This window comes from Natator depressus, chromosome 7 (assembly GCF_965152275.1).
Source record: "Natator depressus isolate rNatDep1 chromosome 7, rNatDep2.hap1, whole genome shotgun sequence".
Lineage (NCBI taxonomy): Eukaryota > Metazoa > Chordata > Testudines > Cheloniidae > Natator > Natator depressus.
In genome coordinates, this window is record NC_134240.1 from 113,512,003 (window position 1) to 113,536,542 (window position 24,540).

Genomic DNA, 24,540 nt, shown 5'->3' on the forward strand with positions numbered 1-24,540 from the left:
TAAGATTCCTCTTGCTTCTCTATTCAATCTTTCTCAGCAGGTGACTTACTGTCCTGGGGAGTGCTTTGGTATTCCACAGAAATTTTGAGGTGTTTAGGTATGCCACCCTATTATTCCTGCATATTTGCATAGAGGGCTTCAAGTTGAGTCTGAAAGTATTTAGAGAGTTCTGTTCTCTTGGCCTTCAGGGTTGGAGTCAGGAGTCCCTGTTCAATAGTGAACATCTTTGGATGAATGTAGATGTCTTTTACCTGAGTGTAGAAAGACAGACATTTACACTTTCTAGCACATCACTGACAGCTAGTTGATCAGCATTTGAGGGGATCATCAGTACCATGATAAACTGAAGAGCCACTGAGAACTAACACAGCTGCTACTCTGAAACCTATGTATATAAATCTCCCCCCTGTATTTTCCACTGAATGCATCCGATGAAGTGAGCTGTAGTTCATGAAAGCTTATGCTCCAATACATTTGTTAGTCTAAGGTGACAAGTACTCATTTTCTTTTTGAAGAGCCACTGAATTTCCATTTGGCTAGGTTCTTTACTAAGGAGGTTCAGGACTAGTATAAGCTACAGCAATGCATACTTCCCAGGCCTTTGGCAGCCACTGTTTGCCTGTGCTAATGCCTGTTACAGAAAGTTCATAATCCTAAATACTCACTTGTTCAAAGGACTTAAGGCCAGCTTCTCTTCCTACTCTGACCATGTCTTCTAAAATAGCTTTTTTCAACACCTAGAATAGACCAAGTTGAAAAACAGACATCACACAACACAGCAAGCAGAAGTTTAAAGCTACCTCCCTTTCTAAATTCTTGGTGGGGTAGTGGGCCTCTTGTGAAGTTACGCTTAGAGGTGTTGGATACTTACCACTCAGTGCTGTGTTCAGAGCCCTATAAACATCAGCCACATCCCTAGGAAGGCCAGTAGAGCATTATCCTCATTTGCCAGATTGGAAGTCATTACACTGCCTTAGTCTTCCTAAGCCCCTGTGGCAATGGCAGTGTTAAGATTAGAACTCAGGGCTTGACACCTCAATCCAGTGCTTGTTCTGGGACACTCAAAATGGTTGTGACTAGCAACTAGTATTTTAAATGGAAGCTTAAAATATAGAACTCTAAAGACACTGAAGAAAAATCCTAAGTCCACCTTAAGGTAGTTTCTGCAGGACTGTTGTCTTCTGGGTGCATTATACTTGTGCTGCAGAAGACACAATCTTAAGATAAAGAGTCACTTACTGAATTTTTGTAAATTTCTTCAGATGAACCTTTTATTCCAAGTTTTGCTGCAAATTTTGCAAGTACTTCAGGGTTAGGAACCACTACACCCACTAGAGAAGACTGTGGAAAAAAAGAGTCACGTTTGGAACAAGATGTATGATGTGAAAGTGTCAAAAGTTACATGTTGACCAGGATTGCATTAAGCTGTAGGACTCTGTACAGGAGTCATACCTAGAATCTCAACCCAAAAAGACTTTGCAGAACTATAGGGTCTCACTTTGCCCCTCACTGATATGGACAGATTCCCTTCTAAGACAACATGCATCATGGATCAGAGGAAGTGCCTAGTTAAGATCAGTTTTTTTAAACAGTTGCAATTACTGCAGATAATTCATTGCCAGACACCTGGAAAAGAGTCTTGCCCACATGCTCAGGGCATAACTGATTAGCCTGTCTGGTATTGGAAACCCTCAGGGTTTGGCTTTTTGGGCCTTCCTCTACAGCATGGGCTGGTTTTAACTAGAGTAAGTCTTTAATCATGATTTGGAAACTTCAGTAACTCAGCCTGGGTTATGGCCTTATTGCAGGAGTGGGTGAAATGGTGGCCTGTGACGTGCAGGAGGTTTGACTAGATGACCATGATGGTCTCTTCTGGCCTTAAAGTCTAAGTCTATAATACAATTGCCTGAGTTCTCTGGCTAGGGTGAGTTACATACCAACTACTTACCATTAGAGTTTTGCATAATGTAAATAAGCTCTAAGTATGAGCTACAGTTTAATGGCGGCTTCAAATTAGAGTCTATAGCCATCCATCCTATGCTCTGGGCACCCATTTCTTAAGAGTTTGATGATTGCCCTCTGGTTTTTAAGATGTTTCACCATTCGTCTAAATGCTCCCATTGAAGTACATGGGAATTTTATCAACTGCAGTGATATCATTCAGGCAACTTCTGATCACTCAAAACCCACACATCTTGAATTCCCCCCAAGTTAGTTCTCATCACCTCCCAGCCTACTTAGAGATCATAAAAATTGTGGGACAGCATCCTGACAAACACTGCTGAAGAGAAGATTCCTGCCCTCTAATAGGGAGGGCTAGCAAGAGACAGCCTGGTTAGCCAAAAGGGTCCACCAGTAATCTGACCTCCTGTATATCACAGGCCAGCTATACCCACATACTAAACCCAGAGGCTCTTGAGGGGAAGCTGCAGCTTGTACACAGAATGAGCTTCAGAGCAATTTATGGTCTGAAGTACTCAAGGTAATGCTTCAAAAGGCCTGATTCTTCAAGGCTGAGCACTCATTTCCTATTTAGGGAGTAAAGCACTCAGGAAAGAAGCAGTTTACCTTTAAACTCTCCCCATGTACAAAAACTTGGGCTACAGGAGCACTTCTGATGTAGATGTTTTCAATCTTCTCTGGTGCAATGTACTCTCCTTGTGCTAGCTTAAAGATGTTCTTCTTTCTGTCAATGATCTTCAGAGTTCCATTCTACAGTAATGTTTTAATGTTAGGGTATTTCCTAATATTTAGAGTCATTCCTTCTCCCCCAAATGAAAGCTTGCTTCTAAAAAGAAGACCTACTCCCTTCTGTAATGGGTTTCATTTTTGTTGCATGGAATCATGCAGCTTGTCTCAGACAGCTACATCTTCACAACCCCAGAGAAGTTGAGAGGTACTAATTGGTTAAGTTAATCAGTTTCTCTGTAGCCCCAACCCCTCAGTTATTCTTGTAATTATCTCAGGACATAATTAGGCAGCACCTTTATTTTCTCTTAATAAAGAGAAGATCTCACCTTGCCTGATCATTGTGAAAGCAATAGCATGTTCTTGAGTTAAATTACTGGCCTGACAGGTGTTATTTGAAGTTTCCCTTGTCTGAGCTAATTGGTCTTGGGCACTCCACCCTCACCCCAGCAACTTTAACAGTTACTGGCCTCTTTATTTAACCACATATTATACCAATCATAGTGGTGAGAAGTGGTCCTTAGATGTCAGAGTGTAGAGTCCATCTAAGTTAGAATCAAGACTCAGACTCCAACTCCAAACACCAGTTCTATGTCTAGATCATCTTTGTAGTATGCCAAGCAAAGCCCCCAGATTAACTAAACAGAGTTAACTGGAGTTCATATCCAAAAGAAAGATGTTTAGGCCTATCTTTAACAATTTGCAATTATACTAGTATTATGTAGCCTATGACAGTCCGATACTTTTTGCCTTCACTACAAGTTTAGTAGGGACAATCACTTCCCAAAGATTCCTCTGCAAACTAGGGAAGTGTTCCTCCTATAGCAGGTATTAAAGCAGTGACAACTTACTGGCATCCATTTCCCAATGTCTCCAGTGTGAAGCCAGCCATCCTTGTCAATAGCTTCAGCTGTTTTCTCAGGATCCTTCAAGTAACCCTTGAAGACATTTGGTCCTTTAATGCAGACCTACAGCATACAAACAAGAGCACTTGTCATCACATGTAGCATTGCACCAATCCACACAGAATCACTCCAGAGACAGGTTTGCCTACCTCTCCTTCATTATTGGAAGAGAAGTAGTTCATGTCAGCCACATCTTCTAGTTTTATGATATTGCAGGGTAGAGGGGCTCCAACATGGCCTGCAGGAGAAATTTAGGCAGATTTGTAAGGTCTGTAACCTTTTGCAGAATCCAGAGGTTACTTCCTCGCACCCTTAAGGTATTTTGAGGGTGTCAATTTAAAGTCAGTTTCTACTTTGCTTGGAGGGTCTGGAATTCAAAGCCTTGAGATTTTGAGGGCCCCCTATATTGCTTTGGAGTTTCTAATCTGTGTACTATACAAGGTAGGAAAGCAATGGTTGGATTAGGGATTTCTTCACTGTTGCAGGAAGAACAAACCCAACAGATCTTGATTAGAGGTGAAGAGCATTTTAGCTGCCAGGTTATTCATGCTGAAGCTATAGCATCTATTGAGATGCAAGTCATTGGTCCTTGCCACTGAGTGTTTAAAATGCTAGGACATGTGCAAGTGAGTTTGCTCCCTCCATCTCACGTCCTGGCATTTTTCTAATTAGGGTAAATTTCTCCTGCCCTGCCCCTGCTCATCTATTTAAATTTTACCCTGTCCTAAGTCTTGGCTGCTGTGTGCTGGTAAATGGATTTCTGCATAGTAGCTTCAATTCACAGTGATGAAGTGATCCAAGTTGGATCTAGCCTTTTCCTGAATAATGGTTGTATTGAGGCTTAGTTAACCCAACCTAAATATTGGGTATTATGAGCAACAATAAAGCAGCTCTGCATTCCTCCAGGAAGATACAAAATGGAAGTTGATTCAATATTCCATATGTTGTGTAAAGACACCTGAAAACGTAACAGTGCCTCCCTGGATTATGTTTAGGGCCCTACCACATTCATGGTCATATGATTTTAAAAATCATGAATTCCATGATTTCAGCTATCTTAAATTTCAGACTGTTGTAATTGTAGGGGGCCTGACCCAAAAAGGAGTTGTGGGGGTGGTCACAAGGTTATTGTTGGGGGCGGGGGGGGGGGTTGCAGTACTGCTACCCTTACTTCTGTGCTGCTGGCAGCCACACTGCCTTCAGAGTTAGGCAGCTGGAGAATGGCGGCTGCTGGCTGAGAACCCAGCTCTGATGGTACTTCTGCACTGCTGCTGGCAGTGGCTCTAAGGTGGTATAGTACGTATTGCCAGTTACTTCTGTGCTGCTGGCGGCAAGGTGCCACCTTCAGAGGTGGGTAGCCAGCCAACAGCTGCTGCTCTGGCCACCTAGCTCTGAAGGCAGTAGTCAGGGTGGCAATATTGTGACCCTGCTAAAATTGCCTTGCAACCCCCCCCACCCCACACACACCCACCCCCTTTTGGGACAGAACCCCCAATTTGAGGAACACTGGTCTCCCTTGTGAAATCTGTACAGGATAAAAGCACACAAGACCAGTTTTTGCAGGGGAGACTAAATTGTGTCATTTGGGACATGTTTTTCATGGCTGTGAATTTGGTAGGACCTCCAATTGTGTTTCAGAAGAGATATTGAAGAGATTCTGGGAGAAGCGTGAGCAAGGAAGATGTGTGCATGCTTTGGTCCTTATGAGCCTTATATGCCCAAAGAACATATTTCTATCCTTCTGCCCCCAACAGAACTATACAATTAAGCCACCTGGTCAGTAAGTTCATGTGATGAACAGAAGAGATGCTATTCAGGCTAGCGAGCCCTCACTCATAGAAAAGTGAAAGCAAGGTTAACTGTGCTAATGGGTGTTTGAGAAGTGGTGTACACTACAGGGCAGCAACAAGCTGAAAGTATTTAAGTTGTGTCTAGCAGGGTGATCTTTTCAAAGGCTCCTAGGACAATTTAGTTGCCCAACACTTTCCATGGAAGTGAGGCCATCTGCCTTTGGCAGCTTCAGGGAAGACTTTCAATCTCAGCCATACCTGTTGTAGAGTCTCCAGGCACAGTGAAGGTGCAGCCAGCTGCACATTCTGTCTGACCATAGGCTTCAAAAATCTGGATAAGATGGAAACAGATACCCTTTTAGTTCTGGAGTCCTTGTGCTGTCACACAAGAGTTGTGCCCATCTGTAGAGTGTCAAGGTGCACTTTACATGACAATATGAAGTCTTTGGCCACTTCTGGCCTATCCTTTATATGCAATAGAAGTAAATTAATATTGTGTACAGCTATTGTAAAAATCACCTAGATCCAATAGCCTGCTGTTTTTGTATTGTCAGAGTTACTACTTAGAAGACTGAGCCTACATCCAGTCCCTTCACATCAATGCAGAATTCCTAGTGCAGGCTTCCCTATTAATGGTCCAAGTGCAGATTTGAATAGAGATCCCATCCAAACTCTTCCTATTGGCAAGAAAAAAGGTAACAAATCTGTTTCCTCCCTGAGCTGAGCTGTCCAGAGTCCCTTCCCAGTTCCCTCCAGAGCCATTCCCACTACCCACATCCTGCACAGAGTTAGTGGTGCACTCCTGCCACAGAGAGGCCTGCATAAAGTGGCTGAAGTGAACACACTTGCTAACAGGGCAAGTTGCTAGAAGACTCCTGGCACCCCATTATACTCCCCTGCACATTGACTGCTGTATTGCAGAGAGCATCTTCTGGAGAGAAGAACTACAAGCCACTAAAAACAGTGTGCCACAAAAGGCGCATGTTCTCCCCCTACTATACTAATGCTATAGCGTGGGGGGTTGCAAACTTAATTTGCAGAGATGAACATGTACAAAAAACCAACAAGTCTTTATAGGATTGTGGCATTATGAGATGCTTTAAATTCAGTCATCTGAATCACTGCTCCTCTCCACCCTTCTTTGCTTTCTATTTGGACTAAGCTTTTTGTGATAGGGAGTTAGTCTTTGGATTTGACTATATGAAGTGCCTGACAGCAGCCTTCCAAGCTACCTCATCCTCCAGTCATCCAGGAAGAGGCCCTTATTCTATATAGCACCAAACTCTAAAGATTGTATGATGTTGGATCCAGCTAGAAAAATGCAGGTACATAGATAGGGGAGAAGAGTTTTAGTGTGATCAAGAGTCAATGGAGAGAGTCTGTTCTAGACGTGAGGTCTTTTAGTGAAGACTATTCTGCAATGTGGAATGCTATTGCATTTGTCTTCTCAGCATGTGGAGAAGTCCATACTTCATACAAAAATAATCCCCCACTACACTCAGTCTGGGCCAGTGTCACTTGCCAGTGAAAGTGCCATCTAAAGTGTTCTGCTAACTTCTCAGACTTGATTTGACAGTAGTCTCAGAGAAGGTGGCTTACCTGACATCCCAATGCTCCTCTGAGAAGTGTCAGGACAGAGGGAGATATGGGGGCAGCTGCTGTTACCATTATACGCACCTGCCCACCCATGGTCTCCTGCAAGAAATGATTAGAGTAGTCAAAGCAGAGCCTGATCCATCTATATGAGTCAAGGGTTGTGACTAATCAGCATGTTTAATGGTATCTCACTTTAAAGCTATGTATGGGAACCTGTGACTTCATTCAAGGTATGCCCATTTTCTGGATTTCTTCCTCTTCTCCTTAAGAGAGGATTGCCACAAGCAGCTAGTCAGTCATTTTCTACGCCACATAAGCCCTCCAAAGGCAGCATACCACTTCTCGAACAGAATTGAGTATGGCTCCAGCAAATGGAGGACTAAGGCTTATGTGCCATTCACTGAAGGGAGAGGATCACATGACATTCCAACAGGTCTTCCTATCTAACAGGCATCAGTGGTGCAAGCACCAAGCTTCTCAAAGGAAGAGAAGAATCACTGCATTCTGTCCCACTTGGCTCTAGAACATGGAGGCTACCTTTTGGAATTACTTCAAGGCAGCCAAGTCAGGTCAGCGTTCCCCTCCCCCATCCCAAGCTAATTTGGCAAGGGTCTCAGGGTGCTTTTCAAAGTGCCAAGAATTACAATATCTCAATTGAGGTAGCTACAAGTAAAATCCAAGCTGGAGGTGGAATGCTTGTCATTTATCCATTTTAAATGGGCAGCCAGTGATATCTCAAGGATTAAATCTCTACCTTCATCACCTGCTTTAGCTTCCAGCTCTCATTTCCCTCCCCTATCCATGCTGCTGTTGCCCCAATTTGGTTGTTGATCCAGGGGCTGCTCACTCTGAACAAAGAACTAGGCTGTTCTTAGATGCCAGAGAGTATCTAGTGTACTATACCTTACACTAACACTACCATAAGGAGCAGTCACGAAGGATTGGAAACTTCTAGATTTTAAGGACAAGTCATTCTATTTAATAAGGAGAGAAGCAGTCCCACCTTCCAGAAAGTGGAGTTTCAGCTCAACTCTGCCTTCAGACTAAACAGGTGCAGAGTGTTCCTTCCCCCACGACACTTCAATCCAACAGGAACACAGCAACTCAAAGTTGCATTCATGCATGTGTGTACAATGAAGTTAATCACTGCAAGTCTAATAGTTTTTCTGCATTGTTTAAACTATTGCTATAAAATATTGTGTGTAATTCACCTCAGTGTTACATGTTTCCCATTCTGGGCCTGATCTACAGATGTTCTAAGTCTGCTACAATACAGCTTGGCTCTTCAGCTCATGTCAGACTCTTGCTTTCAGCTCTGATCCAAGGTAAACAGCATTACAGCAGATGGGAGTCTTATTTGGCTTACCATGCTGTTCTAGCCTCTGCTTATCTCCACCAGCTCATCTATCACCTTATTTGGGCCTGGAGTGGTTACTGTGAATGTTGTTTCTGAAATTATATGCCTTTGAGACATACCTGGACTTTCTTAAAGATCATTTTGTCCCAGATGCTGTCATTTCGGAGAATGCCCTTCTTCACTTCATCCAGTTTTCTGGCTATAGCAAAGCTTAACAGAACCCGTTTCAATGGATTCTGTGCAGCACTTTGCATCTGTAAGGTGAAATGTTTAATTTTATTCATTTATTCATGAGCTCACCAGGGTATTTTCCCTCATGTTCTCTCATGAACAATTAAACATTTTTAAAAATTTGAAGGGTGCTAGATTCAGTGTCCAGTGCCATCTTCATCCATTTAGAAGATGCATGGACATTGGGAAATATAATGGTGCCACTTGGTATAGTGGTCACACCTCAGCCATGACCTTGAGGGACTGCCTTTGTGGTAGAGACTGGGCCATGCAGATTTCTGCACAGTACACCATGACAGTAAAGACTGCCAACATGGTTTGTGCTTTAACATTCCTCCGTGAGTATTAGTTGATGATCCACATTTAATTTGATTTTCATGGGAAGTATGTGAGGTATTTCTATTACTGAAGCATCTAGGAGCTACAATCATGACCCCAAGCCCCCACATTATAGCCTCTGGCACAAAGACAATGCTCACTCCTCTAATCAGAGCCTCTGCCTCCAACTTGTGGGTAGTCAGTACATTTAAAGCCAAGTTTCCAGTGAGTGCTAAGTTGTGTGAATTTGCAACTGTTGGAAGCAGATTTAAGTGCACATCCCCCTTCATGTAAATTCATCTAGGAAAGCTGCAGCTTTGAGTACCTGGTCATAGATCCTGTTGAGCAATCTTGGTACTGCTGGAAACATAGTTGGCTTCAAGGTTTTCATGTCATCTGTTAGTAGTCTAATGTCTCCTTGGAAGAAACCCACTCTTGCTCCACTGGAGTACATTATAGTCTAGAAAGGAAACATGCAGGACTAAGCCCATTCTCTGCAAGTCTTTGCTTGGGGTAAGAATTCCCAGCCTCACATGACTAGGAGTCTCAGAACAATTCAAGAGTTTAAGGCTATGCAGGCTTGTCTTATCTGTAGCATGCAGATTCCTTGGAGGAGTGAAACTTATCCTTTGTACTCGTGTACGACCTGGGAGCTAAGGATGAAATCACTTAATCTTCAACATATCCCCATTTTATGGATGGGCAAGTTACTTTTATCTGTTGACCTACAAGAGGGATGTCATTTGGTTTAGTTTCTACTGTGAGAGCCCAGACTGAAGTGGAACAAGTGAAGAAACAGTGACTAGTGATATTAAGATCTTTAAGAATATTACATTCACTGCTATTTTCTTAGCTCTAAGTGCTTCCTGTATTCAGTGTTTGTGAGAAGTAATAAGATTCAGTATCCCTGAGATTGATAGAGGCTTGCAATTTCCATTTTACAGATAGGAAAGTGGAGACAAAGTGACTTGCTCAAGGCCATTGAAGTAGCTCAGAATCAGGATTTAACAGAAGGTGAAGTTGGGTAGTGAGTGTACTTTGTGAAAGGATATTACAATATGGTCCACATGTAATGTACATTTGGGCTTCTGGACCTAGTCTGGGAGGATTTATTGCTTCTAAAGGGCAATTAGTGTTAAGGGATGTTCTAGCAGTGTCATTTGTTTAGGTATTTTCTTAGTGTCCTCTGCCCTACACTTTGCAATGGTGTGACAGTGTTGCTTTGGTGGATATTTCCCACCATCAATCCCTTCAGAGGTAGCAGATACCAAGCAGGGCTACATTTGTCAGCTAGAGTTCTGACAAAAGGCTATTTACTGCTTACTTCATTCAAATTGATTGAAATGTGAAAAAAAGGAATGAGACTGAACCCATCTTAGTGATATCAGTAAGATCATTGACATCAAGTTCTGTGGGATGAGGACTGGCCTGAAATCAGTGCAGTTCTCTTGCCATCTGGTTGAAGAGCTTTTCTGTGCCTTTGGAATAGGAGAGCCCTCAGTTCCTCCCTGACCCATTACTTCCTTTATCTTGCTCACATTCAACCCCTATTGGATCAGGCCCTTGATATAAGGAGCTCTGGCTCGGGGCCTGATATTCTGGGGATATTAAGGTGTTGCAGGTGAATGTCAGAGAGTCAGTGTGATGGACTAGACCCCAGTATTCACACCTGGGGTAATATTTTTGTGCAAAGTACACCTGGTAAGGTAATCATTTGAAAACTCAATTTGCTGATGATACATATTTTATGTAAAGTTATGTTGTATGGCAAAGATTTCTCTGTATGATGTTAACACCTGTTCCAAATGCCATGGCTTGCCCAAGCAGATGTTGGCAAACAGGTCTGTCCTAAAACAAAGGAATGTGTTGTGCTTAAATTTGCATTTCAGCAATAAAAATGTCAAGCAGGAAGGGAAACAGGTGAGCAACGATGTTCCCCACTGGTTATCTCCTTGTGCCCAACTGGAAATGTTTTTCAAGTGAGGGGACAAACTATAAAAAGGAGGGACAAATGTGTCAAGGCATCCCCTCTTCCTGCCCATCTCACACACTACTTTCCTGTTGCTTCAGGTGCATTTGTTGGACTGAGGGAAGGGGTCCTGACCTACAGGGTTTTGTCAGTATGTCTACACTATGACATTAGGTCAATTTTATAGAAGTTGATTTTTGGAATTTGATTTTGTACAGTTGATTGTGTATGTCCACACTAAGTGCATTAAGTCAGCAGAGTGCATCCTCACTACCATGGCTAGCATCAACTTACAGAGCAGTGCACTGTGGGTAGCTATCCCACAGTTCCTGCAGTCTCTGCTGCCCATTGGAATTCTGGGTTAAGCTCCCAATGCCTATGGGGCAAAAGCTTTGTTGGGGGTGGTTTTGGGTACATGTGATCAGGCCCCCTGCCTCCCCCCCTCTGTGAAAACAATGGCAGACAATTGTTTCATGCCTTTTTTCCAGGGTCCTGTCTGCCAACCCTGCTCAGCCTGCTGTCTGCCTGGATGATTGGAACCCCAGGCAGGCAGTGGGCTGAGCGGGGCCAGCGAATGGAGCCCCAGACCAGCAGCGGGCAGAGCCTGTCTGTGGCTCTGGCTGCTGGCTTCTGCCAGCTGGGGTCCTGGCTGCCAGGGTCCTGCTCAGCCAGCCATGCTTGCCATATCATGGCAAGCATGGAGCCTGCTCAGCTCACTGTCCCTGTACATCTCCTGGGTGCTGATGGCAGATGTGGTACTGCAAACAGCAATTCTTTCCTGGCCTCTGCCACTGAGCGCCTCCATGCATTAAGCTGTGCCCCTATCAGTGCAGGAGGATTGCATGAGCTCAGAAAACATGTCACTGCAAGTGTTCCCCCCTACCTTCTAATCTGTGATAACCTCAGGGATCGAGATGACAGGGGGAGCAGAGAAACATTTGCTTTATGATTCTGGGGGGACTGCATGGTCACCTGTGCTGCCAAGTTTACCACACTGGCCAAACAGGAAATGAAATTCAAAAGTCCCTGGTGCTTTTCTTGTGTACTGGGCTAGTGCATCTGAGTTCAAAGTGCTGTCCAGAGCGGTCACAATGGAGCACTCTGGGATAGCTCCCAGAGGCCAATACCATCAAATTGTGTCCACACTACCCCAAATTTGACCAGGCGATGTAGATTTCAGTGCTAATCCCCTTGTCAGGGAGGAGTACAGAAATTTCAGAAATTTTAAGAGCCCTTTAAGTCAACAAAAATGGCTTCATTGTGTGGATGGGTGCAAGGATTAAAATAGATCTAATGCTGCTAAATTTGACCTAAACTCAGTGTAGAGCAGGGCTCAGATAGCTAAAAGCATGTGGTGAGAAGCTTTGCTTGAATCCACTAGTTTAGTATAGCAAAAAAGGTAGCCCAAGTGGGGCTAGTAGACTGCAACTATGCAGATAGTTGCATGCTGAAAGGGTATGTGGGAGCTACTTCAGCAAGGCATTGTCAGGCACCCAGGGTTGCAGGACAGAGGTGACATTAGTTTGGATCATACCCTGGTAAATCAGTCTCCTGACCTGTGCTGCAATGGTTTTGTAAGCCATTTTTTTTGAGATATTCACAGGTCTGTGTGTTCACACATCCACAGAGGGCTTATAGTATGTTTGAGTAATGCACCAGTTTGTCTGTCCACATATGTATTTAGATTAGGGTTGTCAATTAATTGCAGTTAACTCATGTGATTAACTCAAAAATTAATCTCACTGTTAAACAAAAGAATCCCAATTGAAATTAAATATTTTTGGTTTTTTCCTACCCTTTTCAAATATATTGATTTTAATTACAACACAATTCAAAGTGTACAGTGCTCACTTTATATTTGATTACAAATATTTGCACTGTAAAAAAAAGGATAAGATGTATGAGCTGAATTGAAAAAAGTACTGTTGTGCTTTCATGATAATGAGATTGCACTACTTACAAATTTAGGCTCTGAAGTTTTACATGGTTTTGTTTTTTGAGTGCCGTTATGGAACAAAAACCCTACAAGTCCATTCAGTCCTACTTCTTGTTCATCCAATTGCTATGATAAACAAGTGTGCTTACATTTACTGGAGATAATGCTGCCCACTTATTTACAATGTCACCTGAAAATGGTAACAAGTGTTGGCATGACACTGTTGTAGCTGGTGTTGCAAGATATTTATGTGCCAGATGTGCTAAAAATTCACATGCCTCCATGCTTCAGCCATCATCCCAGAGGACATGCTTCTGTGCTGAAGAAACTCAGTAAAAAATAAATTAAATTTGTGACTAACCTCTTTGGCCAAGAATTGTATGGCTGCTGTTTTACCTGCCTTCTGCCATATATTTCATGTTATATGAGTCTCAGATGACCCAGCACATGTTCATTTTAAGAACACTTTCACTGCAAGTTTGACAAAAATGCAAATGAGATACCAACATGAGATTTCTAGAGATAGCAATCGACCCAAGTTTTAACATTCGGAAGTGCCTTCCAAAATCTGAGCGGGATGAGGTGTGGAGCATGCTTTCAGAGGTCTTAAAAGACCAACACTCTGATGTGGAAGCTACAGAACCACCAAGAGAGAAAAGTCAACCTTCTGCTGGTGGCATTGGATACAGATGAAAATGAACATGCATTGTCTGCACTGCTTTGGATTGTTATCGAGCAGAACACATGTCCTCTGGAATGGTGGTTGAAGTATCAAGGGACAAATCTTTAGCACATCTGGCATGTAAATATCTTGTGAAACCAGCTACAAGAGTGCTGTGCCAGGCCATCGCCTGTTCTTCACTTTCAGGTGAGATTATAAACAAGCAGCAGTATCTTCTTCTAATGAAGAAACTTGTTTGTCTGACAGATTGGCTGAATAGTGAGGGATTTTAGAAAGCAGACAAGTTAGGACACAATATAGACTACATGAGATGTGGAGAAGGTGAATTGGCAGGCTATTAACCTTCTCAGAAGAGTACAAGAATGGCCAGCTTCACTGGGTGGCCTGATGCCTTTAGATCTAAAGGCAACATGTTAGCAAATGAAAGGAAAGTTTATATAATATGTAATGTAGCCTGCAGAACTTGTTGCCAAAAATATTTAGTTCAAACCTTTATCGGCAAGTTTCAAAAGAATTTATATGGCTAATCAGAACATTCATAGTTACATTTGTTTAGTGGTTGGTATATGCCTTGGAACATGACTATTAATATCACTAAATAATGGTTTTAGAGGTTGCCCTATGGACAAATCTGGTATTGGCCACTCACATAATCAGTAGTAACTGTGCTACTGAGTTAAGTGTACTATTTATTGTAGGATTGGCTGCATGACCAGAACAGCTATACCAAGGTCCTTCCTGTAATGATCGGTAGAACATAAGGAAACACATACATAAATTAAAGGCTTGGTTTACTCTTACCTGTACTACTCTCTCAAACATGTGAGCCAGAGGAAGATAGGACACTGAGATGTCTGAAGTCTTGCAGTCAAATGTAGTCTACAGGGAAACAGAACAGCACTGAGGCAGGAGAGGATAGTCATGCCACAGCAGTTAAACATATCTATGTTAATTCTGTTAACTGCTATATTGAAACAGCAGGTAATTTTACACCTGCTCCATCCTACTCAGAGGTTTGAGGAGTCAGAACTTTGGGGAAAAAAAATACCACTGAAGTTGGCCACACTCCCTCTATCCCCTATGGTATCTGCAGGACTGCAGTCCTTGTCTAGAAGTAGGTTTCCCAGCCTGGTTTGGAGCCAAGTCAGGCACTCTTGAAAGAGTGTCTTGTGTTCCTTCTAGGAGCATGTCCATACAGGGACACTCAGGAAAGTTAGACAAGCCCTAGGAAAGGCCCAAGATGGGAAGTTCAGATCCTCATAGGAGCAGCCAGGATTTAAGTATTTCAGATCTTGTGTTCTGGTTCAGATCCATTCCTAGGACGGACTACTAATTTCTGTAAAAGATACATTCATGTTCTGGCTTTGTACAGGAGTGAGGTTAGTGGTCTTAGGCTGGTCTACAGTGTAGACTTGTCCATTTCAGAGCCCTGAACACAGTGTAGGCTATTGTTAAGTTGACTGTGGCAACTCAGGAGGACTTGAATATAGTTTTGTGGAGCTGGGTGGCTTAGACAGGAGATCTTGCATTACAGCCACTTCAAGCCTGACCCTCCAAAACAGAATAAGCATCAAGTTAGTCTGCAAATGTGAAAGCAGCAACTTACCTCTGTACTTTTAAGGAAAGCAGCAGTATTTGCAACAACGTTTTCATGTGTGAGCATGGCTCCTTTTGGGTTACCTGCCAAAGATCATGGGGGGGGGGAAGAACAAACTCATGGCAGCCAGAGCCACTAGGGATCTGGCAAGTTTTACAGTTTACATTTGCAAGCCCTCAGGAGATTGATCCAAAAGCTGTCGCACGACTACATAGTCATACCACAAACAAACAAACAGAGATGAAAATCACCACTACATAAATTACATCTAACGCAAGTGTGCCCAGAACATGGCCTATAGAATCCTGAGGTTCAGTCTAGGAGTGTCTCTGGCTAGGCATGTTTTAAGTGGAGGGGAGAGCTGTAGGTTTAAGGGATAACATGCCTGAGATGGAAGGCCAGATTCTGAGACTGGTGAAGCTATTCACTTGAGTAGAGTTGCATGGATGTAACAAAAGGAGGTTTTTGGCTCATATCTGCTATCCCTCTATAATGGCTTCAATTTTTATGGTTTTAGTGTATTGTATGAAGCCTCCTGCAGTTATTCACTACAGGATGACAAAGCAGGACAGGGTCTCATTTGATTGCAAGTACCATCAAGCAGCTTGTTGATCACAGAAGGAAGCTATATTTTCTGCACTTCATGTCTTGAGAAGTTTCCAGCATTCCCCTCTCAATTTAATAGTCTCCCCTGATCCAAGGGAAGAAAAAATTCAGAAACAACAAAACAGACTTTAGTGTGTCTGAACTCTGCTTGTTACTTACCTGTTGTTCCACTGGTAAAACAGACAATACTAAGATCCTCAGGTTTAGGAGGCTAAAATGACGACAAAAGCAGTGTTAATTTCATAATCAAGATTTTTTTTTTAAATCCTTCTCCCCATTCCTGTCATATCTGGAAGGTGCTTGGACAAGCCAGTAGCCAAATCCCTGGCTTTTCTCCCTTTTCCAGCAAGGCCCTGCTCGGGTTCACTTTTATTTTGTAAGTTTGAGGTAGAAAGGAGAGGATCATTGTTGACTCATTGTTATAGTGGAGAGGCCTCTTCAGAGAGGCAGGTTTGCAGTGCTTTCATCAAAGAAAGATTATTAAAAATTTCAGTAACTTACAACAGGTTCTCTTAAGTTGTTCCTGCCCAGCTCCTGTGCCAAGATGATAAAAAAAGACAGCTTTAACACATTGTAATATCAAAGTAAATGCAATGTAAGCAGGTGAAACAAGCCAGATGGGGCATGTGATTGTTTAGCCAGCATGCATTTTGCTGGTGTCAAGGTGTAAACTCATTGAGACAGGTGCTAGGCCTTCCCTGCACTGCCACAGCAATTACTGCAGAGCCCTCTTCAACATACTCAAAACAATTAAGTACAAAGCTGGCTGTGAAGAGTTACAGCAGATCTCACTAAACTGGGTGACAGCATGTCAGATGAAATTCTATGTTCTAGCAGAAAATAATTCTAATTGCATGTACAAAACAGGGTCTAAATTAGCTGTTACCACTCAAAGATCTTGGAGTCATTGTGGATTGTTCTCTAAAGACATCTGCTCATATGTAGAACAGCCATAAAAAAGCTAACAATGTTAGGAACCACTATAAAAATGGAACAATAATACAATGGAAAATATGTCACTATATAAATCCATGGTACACCCACACCTTGAGTACTGGGTGTGGTTCTGGTTTCGCCTTTAAAAAAGGATTCAAACTGGAAAAGTACAGAGAACAGCAACAAAATTTAAGAGTATGGAACAACTTCTATAGGAGGAGAAATGAAGACTGGGACTATTCAGTTTGGAAGAGAGAGGGATAGGATAGAGGTCTAGAAAAAAATCATGAATGAGTGGAAAGGTTATATAATCCCTTCTCATAAGAACTCTGGTCACTCAATGAAGTTAGGCAGGTTTAACAAAAAACAAAAATATACAGAAGTATTTCAAGATGCAGTCAGTCAATCTGGAACTTGTTGCCAGGGGATGTTGGGAAGACAAAGAGTATAACTGGGTACAAAAGAATTAGATATGCTCATGGAGGATACAGCCATTGCTAGCTATTTCTAAGATGGTCAGGGATATAACCCCATGCTCTGTATTTTCCCCAAGTCTTTGACTGCCAGATGTCAGGAACGGACCACTTGATAGTCATCCTGTTCTATTCATTCACTCTGAACCATCTGGCAATGGCCACTGTTAGAAGGCAGGCTACAGGGCTAGATGGATCATTGGTTTTTATCAGATATGGCCATTAGGTTCTTAATATTCCTACCCAAGAGGTCCAGCAAGTCTGCCAGCTTGTGTTAGGCTGTAAAACTTGCTGAGCCCATACATATTACAAGTTACAGCTCTAGAATCTTGTGCTTTAGATCTCCAGGGCTAGCTCTCTCCAGAAGGAGCTTCCAATTTCTGGAGAGCATGAGGGAACTCAAGAGGTTGTACAGACATACCTTAGTTGGCTATTGTTCAAGAGCTGCAGAAAGTCTGTCCATTCAAAAAGGAGTTTCTGCAAGGCTTACTAGTTTGATTTGACTGAATTTCTTATTCAAAAGTCTGTATGTTATTTAAGGGAGCACAGATTAACCCCAACATTGCTATTGTATAAAAAGCTAGACATTTGAATACCAAGTTAGTATGCCTACTTAAAACACATAAGAGGAGTGTTGTATCTAAAGAGGATGATACTAAGTCACAGCTTCTTAATAGGTGGTACATGACAGAGCCATGGAGTGTAAAACTAGGGAAACTCCAGTTACCAGTGTAGTAAACATGTCCAGTGTCAGTATTGCCCTAGTCAATACATTGCTGTCTCTTCAGGTTGTTCATTCATACCATTGAATGTTCAGTCTGAAGCTCTCAGACAAGCAGTGAAATTTGACTCTGGCTTCAAATCAAGTCTCCTCGAATGAGCATATATAGTTAGCAAAATCCTTCTCTTACCAAGTAGCTGTATTGACCTTTCCCTGAAGTCACCAGATAGGCTGTAAGTGAGGGATTCACATACCTCAGCTTCCTGAAGAGACAGGATCTCAACTCCTTCTTTGGCACCTTTATCCTTGAGCTCATCATCAAAGAGATCCATCAGAATGATGGTCTGCAGACCTGGGATCTTCCCTTGTTCACAGTTTTCAAGTAGGACTTGTGCCTTTTCAGGTTTGTCACAGATCACAATGGAGATGTCACCTACAGGAAGGGAAGAGCCCACACTTCAGAAGCCTGATCCAACTCCTGCTGAAATTATAGGAGCCCTGATCTGACCCTTATTGAGATTAGCCATGGATTGATTAGAGGTTAAAGGAAATTCAGGTTCTGTCCTTCAGATCTTTCAGCATGTTAAGTTCTCATTTGAAAGGTTGCAGCCAAAGCCAATAGTTGAAGTTAACAAATGCTCTGCACTCAGTTACTATGGTTACCAGTCTGGGCCTCTACTAATGGAGTCATACCAGGGCTGGATTTGACTTACAATATACAAGTGTCAACCACTGCACCCTGCCCCACCAAAAAGGGCTTTACATTTTAGTTGTACACACAGAAGTGGGTCTTGGTTAAAGTGTAGCTTCTCAACAGGGGATAAAGTTTTAATGCCCATCAACTCTTTCCTTAAGTCCAAGATGGGAATTGGTCATTTTGAGTGACTGAATATCCCACTGTAAATACTTGCTTCTTTCCAGCTAGCATGTATCCCAAGGAGCATTGGCCTCAAATACTCTGAGTTTACAGAAGCCTTTTACATGTGGTTTTAGTAATTGCATGTTTTGGTAAGACAGTAATGGAACACTAACGAGCAAGCGACATGTTCAGACTTAAATGAATCTAATTAGATTACTGCTCTGTTGTCCCAGAAGACTGAACCTGTTGCTAAGGTTAGCTTGGCTTGTAATTTAATTTGTAAAGATTTTACAAGTTGACTGATGGTCTGATTCTGTTTGGCAAATCTTGCCTTTGATTAATTTTAACAGAAAGTTCTGACAACGAACTAAGCAAGATAAACACCAGTGGAAGAATCAGTGACCCAAGGGAAGACTTGAAATAGACAAGAGGGCACTCATTCATTTTACTAACTTTGGATCTAATCATGTTGACAATTTTGTATTCAATTAGTCGCATAGGATCTCAGGCAAACCAAATTAAAGTGCATACTTAAGTGTTGGCAGGATTGGGCCTTAGTTTTACCCTTTGTTTCAATTGTTTAGAGTCTCACCTCAAATTATGAGGATACTGCACTGGTTTGCTTTCTCTGGTTGGAGAAAGTTTGTAGAGGGTCTCATTACTAAGTGAGATACAGATGACCCAGTTCCTTCCAATCTCTTCCCAGTCCTTAGAATCTAATGGACAGTCAAAGCTTAGTACAAGAATTCTCCCAAGAAATGCAGTGGTAGGCCTATTGCTCAGATCATGTCATCTTACAGGATAGGCATTGAGAAATAGTGGTAGCTACAAGTGTGCTGAGAGTTTAGGGCAGAGTTGCAGAGCTGGAAATGAAGAGGTCTAGGTTTGTTAGCTAGTGTAGGTCTAACAGTTCTGAAAAAACACAACTACTATGAAATCTGAAGCAGAAGAGAAGCATTGTTAGGTCAGTGAAAGTGGAAAGGAAGAGTACATAAGGTTTTTACCTTTGTTAATAATAAATGCAATGGCATCTGACCCCAGAGTGTCATAGAGTGGAACAGCAACCATTGAGTAAGTGTAGCAGGCATATTCTGAAATGATCCACTGCACAAAAGTAGTAACAAGAAATAGCACTGTTAGAGAAGCAACTATCCTGAGTTTGTTACCAGAGATGTATGGTTGTTCAAATGCTTTTGCCAGAGCAAGTTTAGTAGCCTGTAGAGTAGCCCCTCACACATATACATCTAGTATAGATTTGTATATGAACTGCTTGTTATGGCAGCCAGAACCCAGATCTTCATGGTTAGTCCTAAGCAGCCACCTGGACACCGATGAGCAGATACAAAAAGGTGATTGGAAGGAAGACAAAGCCTAAGCCCAGTAGGAGATCTGATTACTGTTCTCAGATCACTTGGAGCCCAATCCAACCCCATCCCTATTTAAATAAATTGGGGACACTCCACTGAATTTAGATTTCCATGAGTGCTGGACAGTTGCCCAGAGCTAGGGTTCTGCTTGTCACTTACCTCTGGTCTATTTTGAGCAAAGATGCCAATAAATTGGTCTGGTGATGGTTTACATCCTTTGAACAAGAGCCCTGATCCCAGGTATTCAGCTCTGTCTGACACCTGCAGAAATAGGTGAAGTAGTTTTGGCTCATTACCACTGGAGACTGCTACAAGGTGCTGATCCATTCTTTGGACTGTATATAAAATAAGTGGAACTAACCTGTTTGTAAGTCAACCACTGATATGGCTGTTTTGGTTTTCTATACCCCAAACATGGTCCATTTCCTAAGAAAAGTTGGGAAAGTGTTATGAAAATTTACATCAGTTTTATATTAAAACTGATCTTCATTTATTGGGCTGTCTTCAGTAAAACATGGTAAGCGCTTTGTTGGCTCAATCTTATGTAATTAAATGTTTTGCTAGAATCTTTATTTAGACAAGTATCTTTAATCCTGAGAAGAGACTGCACAAGAGATCAATCTTCTAAACAATCAGGGAGAACTACAAGAATTTGTGTTCCCCATAAAAAAATGTTTCTTGGACAAGTCATTTGTCTAGAGAGAAAGAGAGTTGGGTAGTAATTAACCAAGCATAGCCAGAATTGAGGTACTCAGTGGACTCCAGAAATAGAGAATCATAGAATCATAGAATATCAGGGTTGGAAGGGACCCCAGAAGGTCATCTAGTCCAACCCCCTGCTCAAAGCAGGACCAATTCCCAGTTAAATCATCCCAGCCAGGGCTTTGTCAAGCCTGACCTTAAAAACCTCTAAGGAAGGAGATTCTACCACCTCCCTAGGTAACGCATTCCAGTGTTTCACCACCCTCTTAGTGAAAAAGTTTTTACTAATATCCAATCTAAACCTCCCCCATTGCAACTTGAGACCATTACTCCTCGTTCTGTCATCTGCTACCATTGAGAACAGTCTAGAGCCATCCTCTTTGGAACCCCCTTTCAGGTAGTTGAAAGCAGCTATCAAATCCCCCCTCATTCTTCTCTTCTGCAGACTAAACAATCCCAGCTCCTTCAGCCTCTCCTCATAAGTCATGTGCTCTAGACCCCTAATCATTTTTGTTGCCCTTCGCTGGACTCTCTCCAATTTATCCACATCCTTCTTGTAGTGTGGGGCCCAAAACTGGACACAGTACTCCAGATGAGGCCTCACCAGTGTCGAATAGAGGGGAACGATCACATCCCTCGATCTGCTGGCTATGCCCCTACTTATACATCCCAAAATGCCATTGGCCTTCTTGGCAACAAGGGCACACTGTTGACTCATATCCAGCTTCTCGTCCACTGTCACCCCTAGGTCCTTTTCCACAGAACTGCTGCCTAGCCATTCGGTCCCTAGTCTGTAGCGGTGCATTGGATTCTTCCATCCTAAGTGCAGGACCCTGATGAGTATCAATGTTCAGGAAAGTACAAAAGAGACTTGAGAAAATGGAGTTTTAATGGAAGTTTTTGCAACATCTCTGGCAAATTGATCTTCAGGACAGATCAAGTGTTCAACTATTGATTAGAGTTCTGAATGGCTTCTGGCTGTGATTATGTCTTTTCTGCCCTTTGATATTTTCAAATTTTTTGGGAGTTGTTCCTTGTGTCTCCCAACACCCATTTAACTACACTGGCATGCTGCCCCTGCCCTGCCTCTCCCCCCACCACACACACTAAATGCATTAAAAAAAATTAGCATTTGTCACTTATTCACTATTTTCTTTAAGATCTTTTCACCCAGTCAGGTAGCTGCAACAATACCATCCAACTCTGCTGGCCATTCACATGATTTTAAGAGACGTCTTGACAGGCAGTTATGGCCATTGCACATTTTTTCTAAAGTCAGAGTCAGTTCATGGATTTGCAGATAAAATTGGCTAAAAATCAAACAACTTTCAGTGTTTAATTGGCAATGCAGTCTCTAGCTGAGTCATCTTATATGGAATGCTAAGTGCTACCTAGCTATTGGTGCACTCTTCCAATTGGGTTTCAAATCCAATATCTGGCCTCAGAATAATGGCATCCTCTATGTTTTAGAGTTCAGGTTCTTGCCTTTATACTAAGATGGAGAGACATTTAAATTTAAGCTTAGGATGTGATTGTCAGTTAGCAAACCTGGAAGTCACCTTCAAACAAAGAGGGCTTTTTGATTGTACACAGTTAGCTACAAACACACAGCTACTAGCAATTCCACCCACTCATGTTGGTTAATGTGAAACTGTAGGCTTGTGCCCTGAGCCTCAATGAGCACTATGCATTTCCCACTCAACTAGGTGCACAACTAGCTAAGAACTGAAGTGACTGGAAGTGCTTTTCTTCCACAACTCAGTTGCATATGAATAGTTTACACTGCTTTTGTACCTTGTGCAATGGGCTAGTTTGTTCAGCAACAAAAAAAATTCTTTCCTAGCATAGTATTCTCCCAAGGCTTTATTTGTGAGCCATAGGCTGCATTAACACTAGAAAATTTCACTCCCCCCCACCCCACCAATAGTGGCCAAGTATCCTAAAGGCAGACACCAGTGGTGAGTCTAAAAAATGATTGTTGATCAGGAAAAACCTTGATTATCTCTTACAGCACAGCCAAATGTTTCCAAGAGAAGTGATGGAATCTTCATTGCTTTGGACTGTGGAATTAGACTGGCCAGACAAGACTTTTGTCCAGTCTATTGAAGGCAGTTTTACACTGGCAGGATATCAAAGGATCTGAGATGGTCTGATCTAATAAGTTTATGGAGAGGTGTTGGCATCTTGAGAGCCATTTGAAGGGGTAGGAAAGATGCAATATTGTTTATTTGGATACTTTGACTTGGGAAGGCTACTGATTATTCCTTTATTTAATGGGTTACTGTTCCAGGCTTTTTATGTCTGGTGTGCTGTATTTAAAGCATGGTCTTGCTCTCATTAAGGGGGTAAGCCACAGACCTCAGACTGATTTCAATCTGTGCACAGTTAGAACCCTCTCCTAGAGAAGGTCCAGAAGAGGAGAGGACAGTTTAGCTGGGCCTAGACTAGACAACATCCCTTCTGGCTTCAAGTCTGTGTAGCTGGAACAAACATTTACTTCTTATGACCAAAATAATTAAGAATAATATCCTACTTACCAGACACATGGAGTCCTCTTTGGAAGGCCTCATACATAGTTTTGGCATCCTCATAGTAATAACTAAGCAGCTTGTTCTCTGGCAAGAAAGTACTCCTTCGGGCACCTCCCTAGGGTCAGAGCACATGTTTGTAAGTGTTGTTACAGAGCAGTGAACTGAAAGTCAGGTGTGTGACAGGCAGCTACTTCCTCCTCCAAAACCTCTCCCAAAACCCCTTGAGGGGGAGCTTTAACACACAAGCCTAAGATCAGTCAGGAGGGTTTAAATTCCTCCCAAACGTCTGCTTGCTGATTAATCCATCCACTGTAGTCTCCAACACTAGAAAGCCACTGTAATTTCAGGTAAACTTACTTCATCCTCCTTTATAATCAGACAGCCACGGTGTTTACACAACTAGTAGATTCTGAAATATTGCACTTATTTTAGCCTCAGGACTGACAAGTTAGATAGCTATTTCAATGAACTCATCAATAAGTGGAGTAATTGCCACTGGTACCACTCAAGTAATCTAAAATGTTGCTAGTTTTGTCACAGCTAACAGTGCACCCCCTATTAAGATTAAAGGGGCAGTGGATTGAGAGTTTTGAGATTTACCCAAGGTCTTTCATGCTCCTACTCCCCTAAAGTTTAGGCATCAAGTCAGAAATCTGGCCAGATCTCTGATTGGAGGACTGAAAGAAATTCCCCTAGTTTAAGTAAGTCTTTTGTTTTAGTTAGCCCCCATATAAAAACAAAAAACAGGCTTTTTTTAAACAACCTCATTCACCTAAGGCGAAGTTTTCAGTTGTGGCTAGATCCCATTGAAAGTCCAAGAGAATTAAGCATTTTGCTTATTAAGCAATGTAAGCATTACCTGAATTCCTATTGACTGGTTGTTCAAGTCAATGGGAGGTGTAATGGTCTTTGGTCTGGTTATTACCCATAAGAAAATTGTAGCTCCAAGAGTAATAAGGCCAATCAATGCTGGTGTTGGGAGTGGTGAAAACAAGAAATGAAGTATCCAAATCATGGTGCTGGATCAGCACCACCAGGCTGTTGGACCTGAGCAGAGAAACAGAAGGTTCAGCAGAGTGTTCTGATTAATGTGAATAGCTAATTTTAAATACAAAATAAAATGCAAGATGTTTAGACAGGTGCTATGGGTGCCAAGTATTATGAATCGGTTAAGTGGGTTGCCTTTGAAGACCCCCCTCATCCAGTATGTAATTGACACCATGCTTATGCAATGCTGTAGGTCCACTGTCTAGTTCTCAAGTCACCCATCCAGTAA

The 24,540-nt window shown here is 42.2% G+C and overlaps 1 protein-coding gene across 5 annotated transcripts; it reads right to left on the bottom strand.

The window, feature by feature from the left end:
• On the bottom strand, positions 1 to 24,279 carry ACSL5 (acyl-CoA synthetase long chain family member 5). 5 transcript variants are annotated; one of them, XM_074960056.1, is made up of 20 exons: positions 24,124 to 24,279; positions 23,271 to 23,379; positions 20,393 to 20,457; positions 20,191 to 20,292; positions 19,669 to 19,768; positions 18,060 to 18,238; positions 16,177 to 16,209; positions 15,835 to 15,886; positions 15,079 to 15,152; positions 14,274 to 14,351; positions 9,211 to 9,345; positions 8,456 to 8,590; positions 6,983 to 7,078; positions 5,642 to 5,714; positions 3,743 to 3,831; positions 3,540 to 3,656; positions 2,569 to 2,712; positions 1,240 to 1,341; positions 666 to 737; positions 1 to 251 (listed from the first exon to the last, which is right to left on the bottom strand). In XM_074960056.1, exons 1-20 carry the CDS (start codon positions 24,277 to 24,279, stop codon positions 111 to 113), a joined length of 2,052 nt encoding a protein of 683 aa, XP_074816157.1. In that variant the 3' UTR covers positions 1 to 110. The 5 variants fall into 5 exon arrangements, with proteins under 5 accessions (XP_074816157.1, XP_074816158.1, XP_074816160.1 ...); XM_074960057.1 differs by lacking the exon at positions 666 to 737; XM_074960059.1 differs by lacking the exons at positions 20,191 to 20,292; positions 24,124 to 24,279 and having other exon boundaries at positions 23,271 to 23,322.
• Positions 24,280 to 24,540: the final 261 nt, after the last annotated feature.

What these genes read in the sequence shown, in the direction of transcription:
- ACSL5 (XM_074960056.1), bottom strand. Translation starts at nt 24,279, where the DNA reads ATGATTTGGATACTTCATTTCTTGTTTTCACCACTCCCAACACCAGCA. An exon ending in TGTCTCTTCAGGAAGCTGAG is followed by an intron (nt 16,210 to 18,059) that starts GTATGTGAATCC and finishes ATCTTGGCACAG; the next exon opens with GAGCTGGGCAGGAACAACTT. An exon ending in CTTCCAATAATGAAGGAGAG is followed by an intron (nt 3,657 to 3,742) that starts GTAGGCAAACCT and finishes TGTATGCTGTAG; the next exon opens with GTCTGCATTAAAGGACCAAA.